This window comes from Anthonomus grandis, chromosome 19 (assembly GCF_022605725.1).
Source record: "Anthonomus grandis grandis chromosome 19, icAntGran1.3, whole genome shotgun sequence".
Lineage (NCBI taxonomy): Eukaryota > Metazoa > Arthropoda > Insecta > Coleoptera > Curculionidae > Anthonomus > Anthonomus grandis.
The window spans coordinates 3419718-3438430 of NC_065564.1; the positions used below are offsets into that span (position 1 = coordinate 3419718).

At 39.7% G+C, this 18713-nt stretch overlaps 3 protein-coding genes across 3 annotated transcripts; all 3 read right to left on the reverse strand.

The window, feature by feature from the left end:
- On the reverse strand, window positions 1–10089 carry LOC126747282 (transcription factor SOX-9-like). The gene is made up of 3 exons (XM_050455812.1): window positions 9780–10089; window positions 6888–7034; window positions 1–1184 (listed from the first exon to the last, which is right to left on the reverse strand). The coding sequence occupies exons 1-3, from the start codon at window positions 9941–9943 to the stop codon at window positions 419–421; spliced, it is 1077 nt and encodes a 358-aa protein (XP_050311769.1). The 5' UTR covers window positions 9944–10089; the 3' UTR covers window positions 1–418.
- Window positions 10090–12053: 1964 nt separating this feature from the next.
- On the reverse strand, window positions 12054–14117 carry LOC126747554 (uncharacterized). The gene is made up of 5 exons (XM_050456276.1): window positions 13821–14117; window positions 13647–13761; window positions 13425–13592; window positions 12455–13140; window positions 12054–12402 (listed from the first exon to the last, which is right to left on the reverse strand). Exons 1-5 carry the CDS (start codon window positions 13875–13877, stop codon window positions 12106–12108), a joined length of 1323 nt encoding a protein of 440 aa, XP_050312233.1. The 5' UTR covers window positions 13878–14117; the 3' UTR covers window positions 12054–12105.
- A 356-nt stretch (window positions 14118–14473) lies between these two features.
- On the reverse strand, window positions 14474–18606 carry LOC126747360 (NF-X1-type zinc finger protein NFXL1). The gene is made up of 8 exons (XM_050455938.1): window positions 18255–18606; window positions 18059–18198; window positions 16221–17033; window positions 16036–16167; window positions 15771–15982; window positions 15436–15686; window positions 15009–15382; window positions 14474–14956 (listed from the first exon to the last, which is right to left on the reverse strand). The coding sequence occupies exons 1-8, from the start codon at window positions 18463–18465 to the stop codon at window positions 14534–14536; spliced, it is 2556 nt and encodes an 851-aa protein (XP_050311895.1). The 5' UTR covers window positions 18466–18606; the 3' UTR covers window positions 14474–14533.
- Window positions 18607–18713: the final 107 nt, after the last annotated feature.

Consider the following 18713-nt stretch of genomic DNA (forward strand, 5'->3'; position numbering starts at 1 on the left):
TTTAAAAAAAATATTTTATTTAATTAAAAAAAAAACACTCTTAACAACTCGAGAATAATAATAATATTAATATATATAAAAAATATGGCTAAGGGCACTTAGAACAGCGCCCCACCCTTAAAATTAAAGTCTTTTCATCTTAAACTCTATACAAAAACTCAAAAAAATAGATAAAGGTGTAATAATATGAGATTCCTATGTACAGATTCAAGTTTGAAACCGCCTGAGACCGGATCTCTTTATCAAAGAAACCATATTAGTCCAACCAGCAGCACCAAGATCTGGAGCAAGCCCTCTTTGGACCGCAACTCTCATTTTCTTCTCTTGACAAAGGTCACTTGTGTGTGATTATTAATAATAAAAAACACGTTAAGGCACTGGTTGAATGGCGTCTGCTACAGTTCTTAACGACATAAGATCACATATTGTAGTGGGAAGTCCAATCGGCTGCAGTGGCAGGAGGCTCCACAGTACCAAAGCTGCCTCCCGTAGATCCGCCAGCAGTAAATAGAGGCCTCTGCTGTACGTACTGGTAAGAGCTGACGTACTGGCTGCCATTATAGTAAGGGCTCATCTGATAATTGTATGGCGTCTGCTGGTACTTCTCGTGCTTCACGTTGCTGCTTTGCAATTCGTGGTATCTACTGAAGGCAGCCTGGTCATCAAAGGTCGCAGTAGTCTCTGAGGCGCCCTCCAAGCAAGGCCTCTTAGGCTTGTAATTATTGTTGCCCTCCTCTTCTTGCAAATGCTTTTGGTATGCTTGGTAGGTGCTGTACTGGCTCTCCCCAGGGAGGTATTGGTCCAGGTCGCTGCTGTCGATAGCGTCCTCTGCAGTGTATATGCCATAACCTCCATCCAGTTCTGGTAATCTGTGGTAGTTGTCTAAATCGATGCCATTGGCGTCGCAAGGTTTTAGTAGATTATGCGAGTTGATTTGGGGGCTGTTGGGTTGCGAGGAGCAGGTCGAGGGGCTGGTGGAACTCCGGGGGCTACATGGGGAGTCTTCTTGTTTCATGCGAGAAAAGGAGACGTTCTGGCCCGGGTGCTGTAGGTGCTGTTCGTTGTTCTTGTTCGGTTTCCGTCTTCGCGGTTGATATTTGTAGTCGGGGTGCTCGCGTTTGTGGATCACCCTCAAGCGTTCCGCCTCCTCGATGAAGGGTTTCTTGTCGTTTTCGCTGAGGACCCTGAAACAGACGAAATCTACATTATTCACCGATGCAATGAATCACTAAAACGGTTGCTTTCTTATCGGTATTCGCGACGGTGCAGTTACATACTGCCCTGACTCATCACGTTCAGATAATAAATAATTTTTTTCTGCTAAAACCGCAAATTTTATATGAGCCATATACACGTTATTTGTTTGCGAAAATTGGTGATAAACCACACCACAAATAATACGGAAGCAGTGTGTATTGGATTGCATGATTTTTTATTTATATTATAACGGTTCTTCAAACTGGTTCAATGGGGACCAAATCAGGTGATTTGGGAGACCAGTACATCGAAGATACCTCCCCATTTGCTGTTGAATATTTTGTTGGGTTGGGTTGGGTTGGGTGGTGGCATCACACTAATTCATTCGAATTTTATTAATTACACTGATTGAGATAAAGCCGAAATAAATTATTAAAAAAAAAATTGCGGCAATTAAGTAAACTCCCCATGGCTTAGGTTATCACGAAATTTATTATTATTTTAATAATTTCCTGTTTATTTTCATAATGTGGATCTCATATCCGACGGCTCGCCGTTTTATTTGTTTCGCGATAACGTGCAACGCAATGTTGAATTAAATATTTAACGACGACAAGAGGGTTTTCAACGTTTTTTTTTTAGTTCGTCAAAAAGTGACGTATGTCAGCTGTCATGTCATGGCAACTGACGCTTGATGTATAATTTAAAAAATAAAACGGACAAGGTTACTTTTTAACGGTTTTCTTCTTTGAAAAGTGACTTATGTCAGCCCATGACGACTAACGGTTGACAGTTAAAGAATAACAGAGAATGGTAGAGAAAAAAATTATCTCCTCACGAAAGACCATTTTGTATCGCGGAGCACAAGTTTCAGTGGATGGTAAACAAAAAGGTAAAATATGAGGAGTTAAAACATTCTAATAAACTATAGGGTATTTGGGTTGCTCATATTTTACCTTATTATATTTACAGTAACTCAGAGAAAAGTATATGTGTTGCCTATTTTAAAACTTTATGTGGACTACTTGCTACTTCAAAATCAAGATAGAAACTTACATTAATTCAATAGCCACAATACAATTCAAAGATCATCTGGATAAACCTGTCGTCAAGCAATGATGATAGAAAATGTATAGTTAATAAAAGCAGTTGAGCAGCATTTACAAAGTAATGTCAAGTGTTCTTTTTCACAAGAATATCCAGTATTTGTTCACTTGTTACTGGAATATCACATTACTGAATATCGAGTAACGCTAACTCATTGGGTTGTTCTTCTCCAGTCTTGTTACGCAAATACGTCTTCAATCTCCGTAAAATTAAAAATGACCATTCACCTAAAACTACTGTGACCGGCACTAGTGTTTGTAAAACTGCACATCACACCGATCAAGAAGGGTTTTTGATTGCTTCCTGAAAGGAAGTTATATTTAACAGGATTCCACATTTTAAAATCGGATTTTGATTTTTCAGCAGTTTCAGTAAATTCATTTGGCCATACTCCTTGAAAACAGAGATGGTCTTATACAATTCAACCAAGAATAGAATGTCTAATAATTGTCTAAGCATAGAATGTAGATCGTTCGCTTATAGTACTCTTTGGGATTTCCAGCATAGTTGTCCTGATGTTCTGTTTGTCGAAGAACATTCAGCACGTTATCAATCGATTCAACAATGTATGTCGCTGATTCGAAAAGTTTTTGAAATTTTTTACTACACATACTCAAGTCACTGTCAACGAAATTATACTCGCTTGTTCCAATTGAAGTAAGTTCACCCTGAAAGACTTGATGTGAGACCCTGATTGCCTAGACTTTGTAAATTCTTTACCTTAGTTTCCTGTTTTCGCTAGAAATATGATAAAAAAAAGTGAAATTTTCTAGAACTAAAAAAAAAATATAAATGGCAACATTGCGTTACAATGTAACTCAAACAACCGATCATCGAACCTCGATAAGGGCGCATCTGCATGACCTCCTCGACCTCCGTATCTCGAACGAGGAGCAGCGGATTTCTTAACAATACTAAAAATAAATTAATAATTTTTCTTGATCAAAAAAATAATTTACTTTGTAGAAACGCGATCTTAACGGCGAATAGGAAGTGGGTTAATCTCGTACGGGACCCCAAAGTATACACAGCTGGTTCGAAAACTTATCAATTTCGGAAATTACAAAATAAATAAGGGGTTGCGAGCGTGGAAATTCTTATACACTCAATCGAGGGGGGGAGATAATTTTTTTTTTCCTCATCTTCGCACCGCTTTGCTCCCCGGATAAATCACGATAAGGATCGCCATTCCAGATCCGTATCTGCCTGTCGGCAAGTCATAACAAATTAGAAAAAAAACCTCCGTACGTAGCTTAAAGTTGCAATTAGAATTGCCAACTGACATTAATTATAATGCTAAACCGTCATGGTCGCCGCGTATTCAAATGGCCTTTACGAATATCCAGCCCGATGCCAACAAATTTTATTTTTGTCCGGCACGTATTTTTAGGATTTTTTTACAAGAAAAATGCCAATTCCACCATCCTGCTTCCTACGGTGGACCCACATAGATAACGAAAAATTCCCATGGGTCTCATGCAAAAGTCATGGTTTCTAATGGGCCGTAATGAGGGGCCGGTATCGGACCATCGGCGGCGTGCGCCACGGCGGCGGCGCCTTTGATGTGCGACCCCCCGTCGCCTATCTCCTCGCGGGTGGACACGCTTTTTTCCTCTTTGGCTTATTATTAAATTTTAATGTAAAAGTTTATCCAGTTTCGGTTATGGACAAGACCATTTTCTAATTAATAATGAGTTACGGAGGCGTGGGATGTATGAAATTACAGCCCGGTGCAGTCAGATGAAAACGATTTGTCATCCGAAGTTGTTTTGCGACAATTATCTCCGATCGTTTAGCGTTTATTTCATCTTTCAGCGTTTTTTTTTTTCTACGGTTAAGTGGGGCACATTACTTTTTAATTACGCAGGCGAGCTTATGAATTACGAATGCTTATGCGAGCTAGTTCTTATCTGATTGAAAATTGAATCTCGGCAGTGGCGTAGGAGGAATTCCTTTAACACCATTCAAGATCCCGGTAGCCCAAGATCGACATTTTTAACACAGGAAAAGTATGCACTATTTGCAGTTCTTCAAAGTTGGTTAAAGACCTTCTGCAAATGATGAAAAATTCATGAAAATCTGTGCATTGGTTCATAATATACAGTCGGTCCAATGGGATCTGAAATGTGGACAAGCAATGGCCCAAGGGCACAAAATAATTTTTTTACGCATCACAATCAACTTCTAAGGTAAAATTAGGTGAAGATCTCTGAAGATCTGCCTGTCTGTTGCAAATGGTGAAAAATTCATCAAAATCTGTGCAGTGATTCACACTGCCCAGTCGGTCGAAAGGAAATGTGGACAAATCAATAGCCCACTGACACCAAATAATTTTTTTTACAAGTCACTATCAACTTTTAAGACAAAATTGGTTTAAGGTCTTGGAAGATCCGTCAGTGATTTGCAAATGGTGGAAAAATTATCAAAATCTGTACAGTGGTTCATACTGTCCAGTCGGTCTAAAGGAAATGTAGACAAAGCAATGGCCCAATGGGACGAAATATTTTTTTTTACACGTCACTACCAACTTGTAAGTCAAAACTGATTAATGATATTTGAAGATGTGCCTGTGATCTGTAAATGGTGAAAAATTCATCAAAATCTATGCGGTGGTTCATACTGTCCATTGAGGTCAAAGACAAATCTATGGTCCAATGGATAAAATAATTTTTTACAATTTCTTACTGACAATAGTCTTTATCAATTTGTAAGGCAAAAATAGTTAAACATGTTTGAAGATCTGGCTGTGATCTGCGTATAGTGAAAAAATTATTAAAATCTGTGCAGTGGTTCATACTATCCAGTAGGTCCAAAGGAAATATAGACGAATCAATGGCCCAATGGGACCAAATAATTTTTTATCTATCATGACAAATATTGACAGAGTGAGTACTTGCATTTTATTTTTCTTTCTTTCCATTTTAAGGTGGTAACTTACTACTTACTTAATAAAATATACATTTAAAAGTTTAACATGTATATAGTTTAAATTGGATTGCATAAAAATATTACGTCAGAGTTTGCCTTAAGAGTCATATTTTAGGTTTTTAGTAGAAATATCCGGGGATCTCATTCCCTAAAAGAGATATTAATTAATTAATTATTTATCTCTATAATATTATCCATAAAATTTCGAGAATGTCCAATTATCCCTTTTTTAAAGTTTTGTCTTTAAATAATATCAATCTTTATGTAGAATTATTCTTAATATCCACATTTGCATAATTTCTAGTGGTCTAATATGCGTTCTTAGAGTTCCTCCCCAGATGAGGATCCCATGGTTAAAGGTGGCTGAATTAAGGAAGTGTACAGTTGCTTAAGAAATGGAATATCAAAATACTTTTTAAATTCTTTAATTATACTAATGCATGATCGTAATTTTGTTTATTTTATATCCAGCATATGGATATGATTAGCCCATTTTAGATGTGGACCAAATATCTACTAATTATTTTTTTTACACGTCATTATCAACTTGTAACAACAATATTAGTTGAAGATCTGCCTGAAGTTTGCAAATGATGAAAAAATTGTCAAAATCTGTACATTGGTTCATACTGTACAGTCGATCCAAAGGAAATGTAGATAAATCAATGGTCAAGGGACCAATTATTTTTTTTATACGTGACTATTAACTTGTAAGGCAAAATTAGTTAAAGATCCTTGAAATTCTGCCTGTGAACTGCAAATGGTGGAAAAATTATCATAATCTGTGCATTGGGTTCATACTGTCCAGTCGGTCCAATGGAAATGTAGACAAATCAATGGTCTAAAGGAACTAAATAATTTTTTTACCCGTCACTATCAGCTTGTAAGGCATTATTGGTGAAAGACCTTTGAGGAGCTGCCAGTGATGTGCAAATGATGAAAAAATTGTCAAAATCTGTAAAGTGATTCATACTGTACAGTCGATCCAAAGGAAATGTAGACAAATCAATGGTCTAAAGGAACTAAATAATTTTTTTACACGTGATTATTAGCTTGTAAGGCAAAATTGGTGAAAGACCTTTGAAGACCTGTCTGTAATTTGCAAATGATGAAAAAATTTTTAAAATTTGTACAGTGGTTCATACTGTACAGTCGATCTAAAAGAAATACACACAAATCAATGGTCTAAAGGGACCAAATAATTTTTTCACACGTTTTTAAGGCAAAATTAGTGAAAGATGCTTAATATTCTGCCCGTGATCTGCAAATGGTGGAAAAATTATTATAATCTGTGCACTAGGTTCATACTGTCCAGTCGGTTCAAAGGAAATGTAGACAAATCAATAGTCCAATGGGACGAAATAATTTTTTTACACGTCACTATCAACTTGTAAGACAAAATTGGTGAAAGACCTTTGAGGACCTGCCAGTGATTTGCAAATGCTGGAAAAATTGTCAACATCTGTACAGTTGTTCATACTTTCCAGTCGATCCAAAGGAAATACAGACAAATCAATGGTCTAAAGGGACCAAATAATTTTTTTTTCACGTCAATATCAACTTGTAAGGCAAAATTGGTCAAAAGATCTTAAAAGAATTTCCTGTAATAGGCAAGTATCCATGCAGTGGGTGAAATTTTACCCTAAATCACTCACCTCCATAATTTGCCAAGAGTCTTGGATAGCTCTGCGTTATGAAGTTGGGGATACTGATCGGCCAACTTCCTCCTGGCCGCCTGCGCCCACACCATGAACGCGTTCATCGGACGCTTCACGTGAAGCTTCCGCTTGTCCGAAGCTGCCCTGAAAAACGTAAAATCCATTAACCATTTAGCGTCTATGTGTGTGTATGTGTGTGCGCGCATTTTTAAATAGTACAAGAGAACAAAATTTTAACTAATTAAGGTGCTCCTGTTAATTACCCTTAACCGGCGGTTTGTTTTATCTTCGAGCGTTTTAACGATTCCACGCTTTGTTACATTTTCGTTTTATGATCTTCGAGCATTGAGAGTGGCTGAAGTGTGAAACGATCGCAGGAATTTCGGTTTTGTAATTAGTGGATGACGTTGATCAAAGAACGCTTTCGGAGATACCTCGAAGGCGACAAGTGTATCATTATTAGTACCCAGAATAAAATCCCATAGATCCAAATCGTGTCAACAAGGAGGCCACTACAAAGGAAGACTTCTCATATATAGCCAAAACAAAGATCGCTGATCTGGGATTTTATTGAGCGCGTGCCCTCGCTTTCGTGATGATTTACTATAATTTATTTCTGGTTGTTTTGATTGCGGCACCCGCCCGCCTAAGACTCTTTTGTCAGCGTTATTTTCCCGCCATATTCTGATTATTTAGATTCCCAGCAGTTTTATGGTGCTTTTGATAACTTAGAGGTGTTAACCGGAACCTACCTATCAAGCGACTAGATACACTAAAACGTAATTTGGGCTTGAGAAAAGCAAATAGGAGAGTGTCGAGATTTAGCCTATTGGGTTCACAAATGGTGCAGGTACCCACTGGAAATTTTTTCAGAAAAAAAGCTTTTGATGGCTGCAAATACTCATTCGGAGGCTGGATCGATTACTTTAATCCATAAGTTCTTATGGGAGAATGGCCTCAAACATTTTCTTGCATTTCCTATGGGAAATAGAGATTTTCGTAATTAAACTTTTTTCGTCTTCTTTTAGTGCTTAATACGTGAAACAAATGATTTTTGAATTCGGACAATTTTTCAAAAAATCTCAAATTTTCCTGTCAGTTTTGGTCAAAAATTAAAAATTGCCAATAACTTCTTCTTTGGCGGTTTTTGAAAAAAAAGTATAGAATACTTTTAAATTTGCGTTAACACAAGGCGTCCAGTGGTGAAGGAAAAAGTTCAATTTTTACCATAGAAGTGGAGAAAATCGATTTTTTTTGATAAGAGGTTTTTCTCGATTTTCTTGGGCTGTATGGGAGGCACGACCAATATTTTTATAACCAGGTGTAGTTCTTTTTAATGTCAACAACTTTTGTTTAAAACAATTTTTTGTCAGACTTATGGTTTTTTTGGAAAAAAATAAAAACCTGTTTCTCTTAAAAATTCATGGGCATACCCCTTCGATTTTCGACCCAAAAATCTTGAAAATTCTTTTGGCTCTTTTTTTGCGATAATCGATAGTTATGCAGGTGTTTTGACATTTTATGAAGAAAATTTTCCAAAAAAAAATTTTTAAGAGATAATTTTTGCAAATTCTTGAATACATAGTTTCTTATGGGAAAATAGTCGCAAACATTTTTCCTACATTTCCTATGGGAAATAGAGATTTTCGTAATTAGACTTTTTTTGTCTCCTTTTAGCGCTTAATACGTGAAACAAAAAATTTTTGAATTCGGACAATTTTTAAAAAATTCTCAAATTTTCCGTTCAGTTTTGGTCAAACATCAAAAAATGCCAATAACTTCTTCTTTGGTGGTTTAAAAAAAAAAAGTATAGAGTACTTTTAAATTTTCCTTAAGACAAGCATTCCAGTGGCGAAGGAAAAAGTTCAATTTTGTCCATAGAAATGGAGAAAATGGATTTTTTTCAATAAGAGGTTTTTCCCGATTTTCTTGGGCTGTATGGAAGGTACGACCAATATTTTTATAACCAGGTGTACTTCTTTTTAATGTCAACAACTTTTGTTTAAAACGATTTTTTGTCAGACTTATGGTTTTTTTGGAAAAAAATAAAAACCTGTTCCTCTTAAAAATTCATGGGCATACCCCTTCGATATTCGACCCAAAAATCTTGAAAATTCTTTTGGCTCTTTTTTTGCGATAATCGATAGTTATGTAGGTGTTTTGACATATTGTGAAGAAAATTTTCCGAAAAAAAAATTTTAAGAGGTAATTTTTGAAAATTTCATATTAGACAATGGCCGCAAACATTTTTCCTGCTTTTCCTATAGTAAATACAGATTTTTGCAATAAGACTTTTTTCGTCATTTTTTAGTGCTTAGTACGCAAAAAAAAAGATTTTTGAATTCGGATAATTTTTTAAATTCTTTTAAATTTTCTGCTCAATGTTGGTTAAAAATCAAAAAATGCCAATAACTTCTTTAGGAATGGTTTTTGAAAAAAACGTATAGAATACTTTTAAATTTGTCTTAAGACAAGGCTTCTAGTGGCAAAAGAAAAAGTTCAATTTCTTCTATAGAAATGGAGAAAATGGATTCTTTTTGATTAGAGGTTTTTCCTGATTTTCTTGGGGTGTATGAATGGTACGACCAGTATTTTTATACCCAGGTGTAGTTCTTTTTAATGCCGACAACATTTGTTTAAAACACTTTTTTGTCAGACTAATGGTTTTTTTAGAAAAAAATAAAAACCTGTTTTTCTGAAAAATTCATGGGCATACCCCTTCAACTTTTGACCCCAAAATTTTCATTTTTTTTTTCCCATTTCTTTCGTGATACTCGATTGTTGGGAAGGCGCCTTGACATATTATGATAAAAATTACGAAAAAAAAATTGGAGACGAGGGTAGGAGGCCTCTATATCCCATCCAACTAAAACTGTATCTCAAACTTACTTGGAAGCAATGGGGACCAAGGTCCAATCGTACCCTTGCAGCACCTTGGTGACCGCTTCGTTGATCTCACTTTTGTCCAAGGTGTGTCCGACCGGGGGGGGCGCCGCCGTCGAAGACGTCGAGGGCGCCACGTCCGTCGCGACGCTCGTATTACGCGACAACATTTTTTTCGTTTTGAATCACGACAATTTTGATTGTATATAATCGGGTTTTATAAATGAAATCACCACCACCTGTTGAATCAGTCGCTGCTCCGACACTCACTACGAATCGAACGGGAATGAAAGACTGAATTCGGGCCGGGGGTGACCCCCCGCGAGACTCAGACCCGGCTCGGAGGACCGCCAATCGCAATCGGAGGTGAAGGAGTGAAACCGCCTCCGGATCCCGATTGGTTCGGGAGTGATTTTTCTTTTGCGTTTCTCCGGTTAATTAGTGACGGTGAAGCGTGATGAGGGGATCGCAATTATTGTGGGGGAGGCGAGGCATTGTTTTGATGCTCACAGAAGGTGTAATGGAATAAACTGGTTTCACTTTTCACAAATTTGGAAAATCATCAAACAAGGGTGGCTCTACCTTATAAGTTAAGACTCTACGGCAACGAATTTGTTGAACGAACGAGGGATCTCGAGCAAGAGCACTTGATGAACTTCTCTTCGGCCAGCTGACTCCTACAGTAGCAGAAATCTCTGTTTCTATTAGTCTCAGAAAAAAATCAATAGAAGCAAACTTGAAGACTTCTGCATCGCAATGATCCCAAGCATTTTTCTCGTAAATTGATTATTTATCGAGATATCTTGGGCAAGAGCACTTGTCGAACTTCTCTTGGGCCAACTGACTCCTACTTTTGCAGAAATCTCAGTTTCTATTAGTCCTAGGAAAAAATCAATGGAAGCAAACTTGAAGACACAATTCTTCGGCATCAAAATGATTCCAAGCATTTTTCTCGTAAATTGATTATTTATTGAGATATCTTGGGCAGAGGCACCTGACGAAGTTCTCTTGGGCCAGCTGGCTCCTACTTTTGCAGACATCTCAGTTTCTATTAGTCCCAGAAAGAAGTTCGATAGAAGCAAACTTGAAGACACAATTCTTCTGTATCGAAATGATTCTGAGCATTTTTCTAGTAAATTGATTATTTATTGAGATATCTTGGGCAAGAGCACTTGACGAACTTCTCTTGGGTCAGCCGACTCCTACTTTAAGAGATATCTCAGTTTCTATTAGTTCCAGGAAAAAAACCTTTAGAAGCAAACTTGAAGACACAATTCTTCTACATCGCAGTGATTCCAAGCATTTTGCTCGTAAATTTATTATTTATCGAGATATCTTGGGCAAGAGCACTTATCGAACTTCTCTTGGGCCAACTGACTCCTACTTTTGCAGAAATCTCAGTTTCTATTAGTCCCAGGAAAAAATAGAAGCAAACTTGAAGACACAATTCTTCTGTATCGAAATGATTCTAAGCATTTTTGTCATAAATTGATTATTTCTCGAGATATCTTGAGCAAGAGCTCTTGACAAATTTACCTTAGTCGACAGACTTTTTTACAGGTATCTCAAGAGTCCTTTTAATTTTTAAGGATAACATTTTCGAAAATAAAAAATCGTTCCCAGTCTAAAATTACTTGGGCGAGCGTCGCTTAATGTGGCCTGCCAACCGAGGCGATTCATGGGGCGTATCGGGCGTCGCGACGCGTATCGTCACCCAATCTACCTGGAAATCTCCGGCTCGCTAATGAACATCTAAATAGCGCGAACCCATGATTTATATCTCGATCTTATCTTCGAATGTTTTTTTTTTCGACCCCGGAATTCCACGAGGGCGGAAGTGCCGAAAATTTAACGCTTCGCGTGTGTCTTCGCGTTAACGTGAGGTGTAAAATTACATATTTATGGATTTTTCTTTTCATGCGGCCCAAGTCTAAAAGGGTGGTCCGCCACCCCTCGTAGGGCGGCTACCCTCAAAAGAAATACCTTCAAACGTGACTAATGGTGTTCTCCGAGGTCTTTACGACGGTATGTCCATATGTCGTTAAACTGAAACGTGTGTTTCAATTAAATCTGCATGTTGATGCCTCTAATTTAATTTGGCATCAGCAAAGATCGTCCCGATAAGAATCCACGACGCCAGAACAACTTAAATAAATTAACTTTTTAGATTTACAAATGACGGGTAGAAATAGAATGTCTGCTCGCTCTGGGTTCATTATTGTCAGGTTTTAATTAACTGGAAGAATTGTCCAGAATAACTAACCCAACTAACTATATATTAGACTAACAATTTTTTTTGATCATATTTTATTAAAACTCTTTACAACACAAATTACAACTTCTTCTTAGCCTTGGCCGCCCTCTTGCCCTCGCCCTGCACCTTCACATCCTTAAAAGCGAACACCTCGTCCCCGAACGATCGGAAATGCAAATTATAAAACACCATCAATCCCAAGAAGGTTATAATCGATATGACCGCGATGTATTCGGCCCTATTTTCGAAAGGGGTGCCGCAAGAGGTGTACCACTGGGCGAACTGGGAAGGGGGCTTCCCATTGGGCAGGCAATGGAAGTCAAAGTACTTCTCGTCGTAGTCCGTGAGGCACAAGTACTTCCGTTTTTGCAAGACCTTTAAAAAACCAGCGATTGGCAATGTCACTAAGTATAAACTCGAGCCTTACCATGCCAGAAGCTGTTTGCATATCCACGTACTCGTCACACGGTCCAATCTGTTCCCTGATCCCTGTAGAAACTTCATTTTCTGGATTAAAAAACACCGTGATGATCCAGAACACCGCGTAATGTACCGCGAGGGTGAACAGCAGCACCAGGGTGCTCCAGTGCGTCCTGATGCGGTGTGCCTTGGAAAAATCGTCACTTTTCTGGCTTCTATCCCCCATCCAGGCCAGCACCAAAAAGACCGTCGCCAAAATGAAGAAAGTGACCTCGGAATGAATCTTAAATACGTCGTGCAAGGGATGGTAGAGGGGCACGAACAACAACACACCCCCTATAGGCCCCAAGATTGCCGCCACAATCGTGGTCACCAGTTCCATGATGCAGTTCTTGGAGCTGAACCATTTTCCTGAGCTAGTCGCGCAGCATTTTTCCTTCAAAAAGTGAAACCAAAAGGTGAAACTGGCAGCGAAGGTGGCGTGGAAGTAGTACGAGTTCCAGGGCACCCAGTAGTGCCGATCGTAGACATTTGGATCGGTGTCGTGCCAGAACCAGTGCACGAATTTGACGCTGACGATGTCGTATGGAAGATCGATCAGGACCACGAGCAAACCGACGGCGAACGGTTCTGACCATTTGGGAAGGCGTAGTTTAGCTGCGGCCACGGAGGCTTGGTAGATGAAGACGCAATCTGAAAATTCAGGCTCTGGTTAAAGATTTTTTGTATGTATAGGCAGGAAGGAAGAGCTCGAAAACAAGAAAAGACATGGGAAAGAGGATTAGAACGCGCTTTTATCCAAATAACTCGATAGCTGTTGGTTGGATTGACAAAGTGTGCGGAAGAAACTTGTTAATGAGACTTGTTAACAAAATGTCTCCGATAATTTTTATCGACTTGAAGCCGCTTCCGGACTTGCATTCCTTCTACTGCCCTCCATAGAGGCTTGAACACCCAATTGAACCAGAGATACTTACATAAAAGAATGATATGCAAGGGAAACCTTCTGCCAAAGAACATAATAGGAGTCTGCGAGTGCCAGAAGTTATCCACATCAGGGGAAATGTAACAAATGACTTCCACGAACATCCCGTGCAACATAATTCCTAGCCAGAGCCATGGCAATCTTCCGCCTCTTACGAACGCTAAAAAAACCACCCTGTATATTTTTTAATTGGCAGGTGAAAAGGTTGATTTACCGTGGATAAGGGTGGCGAATCCGCCCAGTAGGTAAGACGCTTGTGATATGAGGTAAGTCGGCTGGTTCTGCCAGTGGATCCTCGGGTCCGTTATTGCTACGAACCAGTCCCAAAACTACGGAGATTGCGATGGTGAAATGACGTTTTTTTTTAAAAAAAAATATGATTACTTACCCCATCGAATTGTAATTCGGTGAGCTCCGTGCCGGGAGTCAACGATAATCCACCCATTGTGCTACTAAAACATTTATTTTTTGAAATTCCAATTTGACCTCTCTTTATGTTGATTGGGATGAATTATCTTATCGGCATTTTAAATGTGTTTTCAAGTAGGACCCGACTGTGTAAATTAATTATCGGGGGGGCGATAAGAATTTGCCAGAAGTGTTACCGAGGATCGGGTGGAATTTTTCGAGAGGCACCACTTAAAAAATCAACTGTTTAAGGTCATAACACCCCCAGTTGCTCTAACGAGTCTTTACAATAACCACTTTTAAGTGACTTAACCTAAAACCCATTCGTTTTCGTGTTGATCTCAGCTGTTCGCACATGAAGGTCGAATAAATAAATTATTTTGCCACGTTCGAGCGTTGCCTCGAAGCTCCGGCACCAAGGATACCACCCTGTATATCAAATACCGTGAAAGAACCTTGAACACTTATAACCATTGGCAGCTCTATCATTCTTATCAAATTTATTAAAAGCATGGCAAAATCAGATCGCCTACGGCCTACCTCTGTGTGCCGCCATTTTGCTCCTTCGCCTTTTGATATTTGGAGGCCTCATTGAAATCGAATGTCACTGTATGAATAAATAAAACAAGCAACTAAACATAAAACTAAATTTTATTAATAAAACTCCATATAATTGAATACACCACAATAAACTTAATTTACAAATGTCTGGTAGGCCACCAGTGACGTGACCGCTACCAACAAGGTCCCCATCAGCAGCACCAAGTGCTTCTTCAAGAAACTCGTCTCTTCTTGCTCCCCCTGGTCGTTTTTGCGAAACTTCCTACTTTTTTTACTAAATTTCTTCTGATACTCCTCTAGGTCTTTCTGGTTCTTCATTTCTTCTTGTTGCAGCCGGATTTGTTCTTCTTTCTCTCTCCTTTTCAGTTCCTCGGCTTGTTTTTCAAGACAAACCTCGTCACACTTGACCAATGCCCCATTATTCCTCACCGTATCGCATTGAAACTCCTTTTTGATCCGCTTGCATTTGCACGTGACTTTGACCTTCTTCTTACACACCTCTTTGGGACACTCTCCCGAGTGGCAGTTGGACTTGCAGCGGTGTCCGCAATCATACTGAAAACCACAGAAAAAGTCAATAAATTCCCTCAAATAATGGAAAACTCACATTTTTGGGACACTGATTTCCGCAACTCTTTAGCTCCTCTCTCTTGTCCACTTGCAACCAGTCCGCGCATCGGAAATACGGCTGCGACAGTCCACAGTGGCACGTGATCTTGATCATCTGCTTACAGGGTGGACAAGCGCCGGAATGGCAGGGCAAGGGGCATCTATGGTTGCACCCTTCTGGTCTGGGTTTGACGCAAGGATGGTGACAAGCCTCACAGTTTGTCCCACCGTGTATATCGTCCCCGGCACCAATAACGGTGTGACATTCCAGTGTGCACGCGTGATTCGTGCACGGCAATTGACGTCCGCACGCACGACCGCAGCTTGATGGTTTGGTCAAGTGGCACGGATAGTTGGCAGTCTCATGGCCACCTAAGTCACCAATTGAGGCTTGTCCACCATTTTGAATTAATCTCAGTACTTACCCAGACAAGTTACCGGCACAGGTACGACACACTCGGGACACGGCAAATTTTGCCTCTGAACTTGAGTGGATCTTTCCCAAGGCATGCTGGCCTTCTCCTCGATCTTGACCAGGACGAAGGAGTGACAGGGCGCAGGACAACGGTGGTCGCACTTCATCTGTTTCTTGTCGCACACCTGTTTGCAGGGTGGACACTCGTTGAAGTGACAGCGGTGTTTGACGCGTTGCTCGTGATGGCAATCCGGAGGGATCCTAATGGGTCAGAAAAAGAGAGGCTAGGCATTAAATCAGACAAACAAGTGTGCGTTGCCTCGCCTCGCCTCGCTAAACACTTACAAACAGGGCTGTTGACACTTTGGGGGTTTGACCTTCAGTTTTCTGCCGCAAACCACCGTGATTTTAGTGAAACCGCAGCGGCAAGAAAGCTCTTTGGTTTGCTGGCAGGGGTAGCAGGGCCCTCTGTGACAGACCGATTGGCATTTGTGGTTGCCGCACTGTAGAGTGTTGCTGCACAGTTTTTCGCATGGTGGACAGTTGCCGTCGCAACACTGTGTAGAAAGTTTTATCAGTTTACATAAGAAGAAGTTTGCCATATGCTTACTTTTCTGTTGCAAGGATGTTTGCCGCAGTCCCTCATCTTCTTGCACTTAGTCTCGCAAAAATACGTTTTGCAACATTGGAGTTCTTTGGTGTGTAATGTGCATCTGCAGGATTTCGTTACGATTTCCAAACACTAAGGAGAAATTATTTTTTTAAATCTTTCACACACAGAGTCAAAAGACTTACCAGTCCGCATTTGTCCTTGTGGCACCGATAGCTACAGGTGTGCACTCCGCACTCCAATAATTTGTCACAGGTGCTTCCGCAAGTCGGCGTATCCTTGGTACAGGGAAGCAGATACGACGACTTGCCGCAGGGGCAGTATCTGGTTTTGGTGAGGGGACAAGAATCGCATACGCCTGCGTGGCACACGTCTTGGCACCGGTGCTTCCCGCAATCCAACGGTTTGTTGCAGACCTTATCGCATTGCCAAATCGGATCGGCGCATTCACGCAATTTCTGTTGGCCTCCGCACATGCACTTTTGCACGCTCTTCTTCTCGCATGGTGGACATTCCCCCGGATGGCACGTGTGCCTGCAAGAGTGCTTTTCGCACGATAACTTTCTCCCGCAAATATTCTGGCAGGACCACCCCTTATTGGAGCATCGTCTTATGGAGGGTTCTTGGGTGCCACAGTGGCATGTCACCCGTACCGTCACCGGACAGGGCGGACACGGCCCCGGATGACATAAAAGCAAACATTTATGACCGCAAGGGGGTGCCAAATCCTTACGGCATATTTCGCCGCAAGAATGCGGCACCACGAACGGCTGGTAAACGGGATTCTCGCGTTTTTCGCAAAAACAGAGATACCTCGCGGGGTAATTGTCGGAAGGGTATTCGGTGCGGCATTTGGGGCAACACCAGGAGAGCTGGTGTCCCTTATTAGGGGCCACCTCGTCTTGGATGCGTTGTTTCTGTTGCATTACCGTGTCTTTGGACCAGCGTTGAATGCAGTCCAGGTGAAAGGCCCCATAGCAACTTTTGCAGTTCCATATCTGGATGGAAAATCATTTTTAGCTTGGGCTATTAACTACTACTACTTCTATATTGATCCCCACTATTCCAGATAACACAGGACATGCCAGAACCAGAACCATTTAAGTACCATTTGTGGTGAAAGTTTTAGCTGTCATAAAATAAGAAATCTAAATGTTTGACATGAAAGGCTTTTGAGGTATATTTAAAAAAAAGAACAGGAAAAATCGTAACTAGGAAGATTTCCTACTTGAAATGTGAAAGTGTTTGAATAAATAAACTAGGGTCTTGTAAAAATTACCAGTGGCTCATCATACTTTGAATGTAAAAATGTATAGAGATATGAACTGCTGATTTCTTTAGATAGATATAACTAGGCGGATTTCGTACTTTAAATGTGAACTGTGGATAAATAAACAAACTAGGGGTTTGTAAAAAAGTTACTAGTAGGTCATCATCATACATTCTAAGCTAATTCAAAGCGTAGGAAGGAAGAAACTAGTGGTTGCTAAAAAAAAATACTAGTGGGTTGTCTGCTGATTTTTGTAGTTTAAATATAAAGTTTATCATAAAAAAACTAGGGGTTCTAAAAAATTTGTAGGCGGCGTTTTTTGTCGTTTTTGCCAGTTTAACGGCCGCTTTTGGGTTTTTGTTAGTGTGACGCGACAACGTAGTGCAAACGTGTTCTAATACTTTTACTATGGTTTAATATTTTAGGTTTCAAGGGTGTATTTTTTGTCCTTCAATTTCTGTGTTTGTGAATCAAATTAGTGTTTGTAGTTATAAGGGCTTAAAATGCGTCTATTGCTTCTGCAGGTAAGTAACACTTTCTTATACCTCTAGTTCTAAGTTAAAATATATATATATATATATATATATATATATATATATATATATAGTAAGTATATAATAAGTAAGATAGGTGTAATTTTTGTTATGTGTTATATATTATAAAAGTATGTATAAAATATCTCTGGCATGTTTCTGTGTTATTAGGAATAAACCTAATAGGAACTCACAAGTGAGCCCCTAAGTGCCTTCTTACCTTGTCATCCCTTTTCACCCTGGAAATACATATGAGACAAGTGTTTGCCCCAGATAGGAAAGTTTCTTGAATAAAAGTCTCTGTTTTAATGGTACCATCTTTGGTGCCCCCTGTAGCTTTATACTGCTTTAATATGTTATCTGAAGGATGAAAAATTTAAATTCCAGGCTTTACAATTTTAAAGACCAGTGCTTACCTAGCAAGTTTATGTCCAGGCTCTCCTCCTCTTCTTCAGAAGAAGACTCGTACTCTTTAAGGTGCTTCTCCACGGCACTCTGAAGCTTTATTTGGGCCTCTTGGAACTTTGACCTACCCGAGACGTCACCATTTCCCGTTTGTTGGCGCTTTTTGGGCGGGTTTTGGGGCTGTTTATTTTTATTCCACGGGTTCGGTTTGTTTTTGCTCATTTTGAGGCACTCTTAGGACGTTTATATTTATTTAATAACTGCTCGCATTATGAACGAAAAGCTTGCGTATTCAGTTTTAAATGAAAAATCGACATAACCTTGCCGTTTTGTTGTGACTTTCGACTCGGGGCATCGGCATTTAAACGCCACGTCAAATTCTTCCTCTTCTACTTCTTTCGCAGAGAGACAAATAAATGTGGTCTAAGCTACCGTTAGAAAAAAGTTGTATGTCACCACACTGTTGGGCG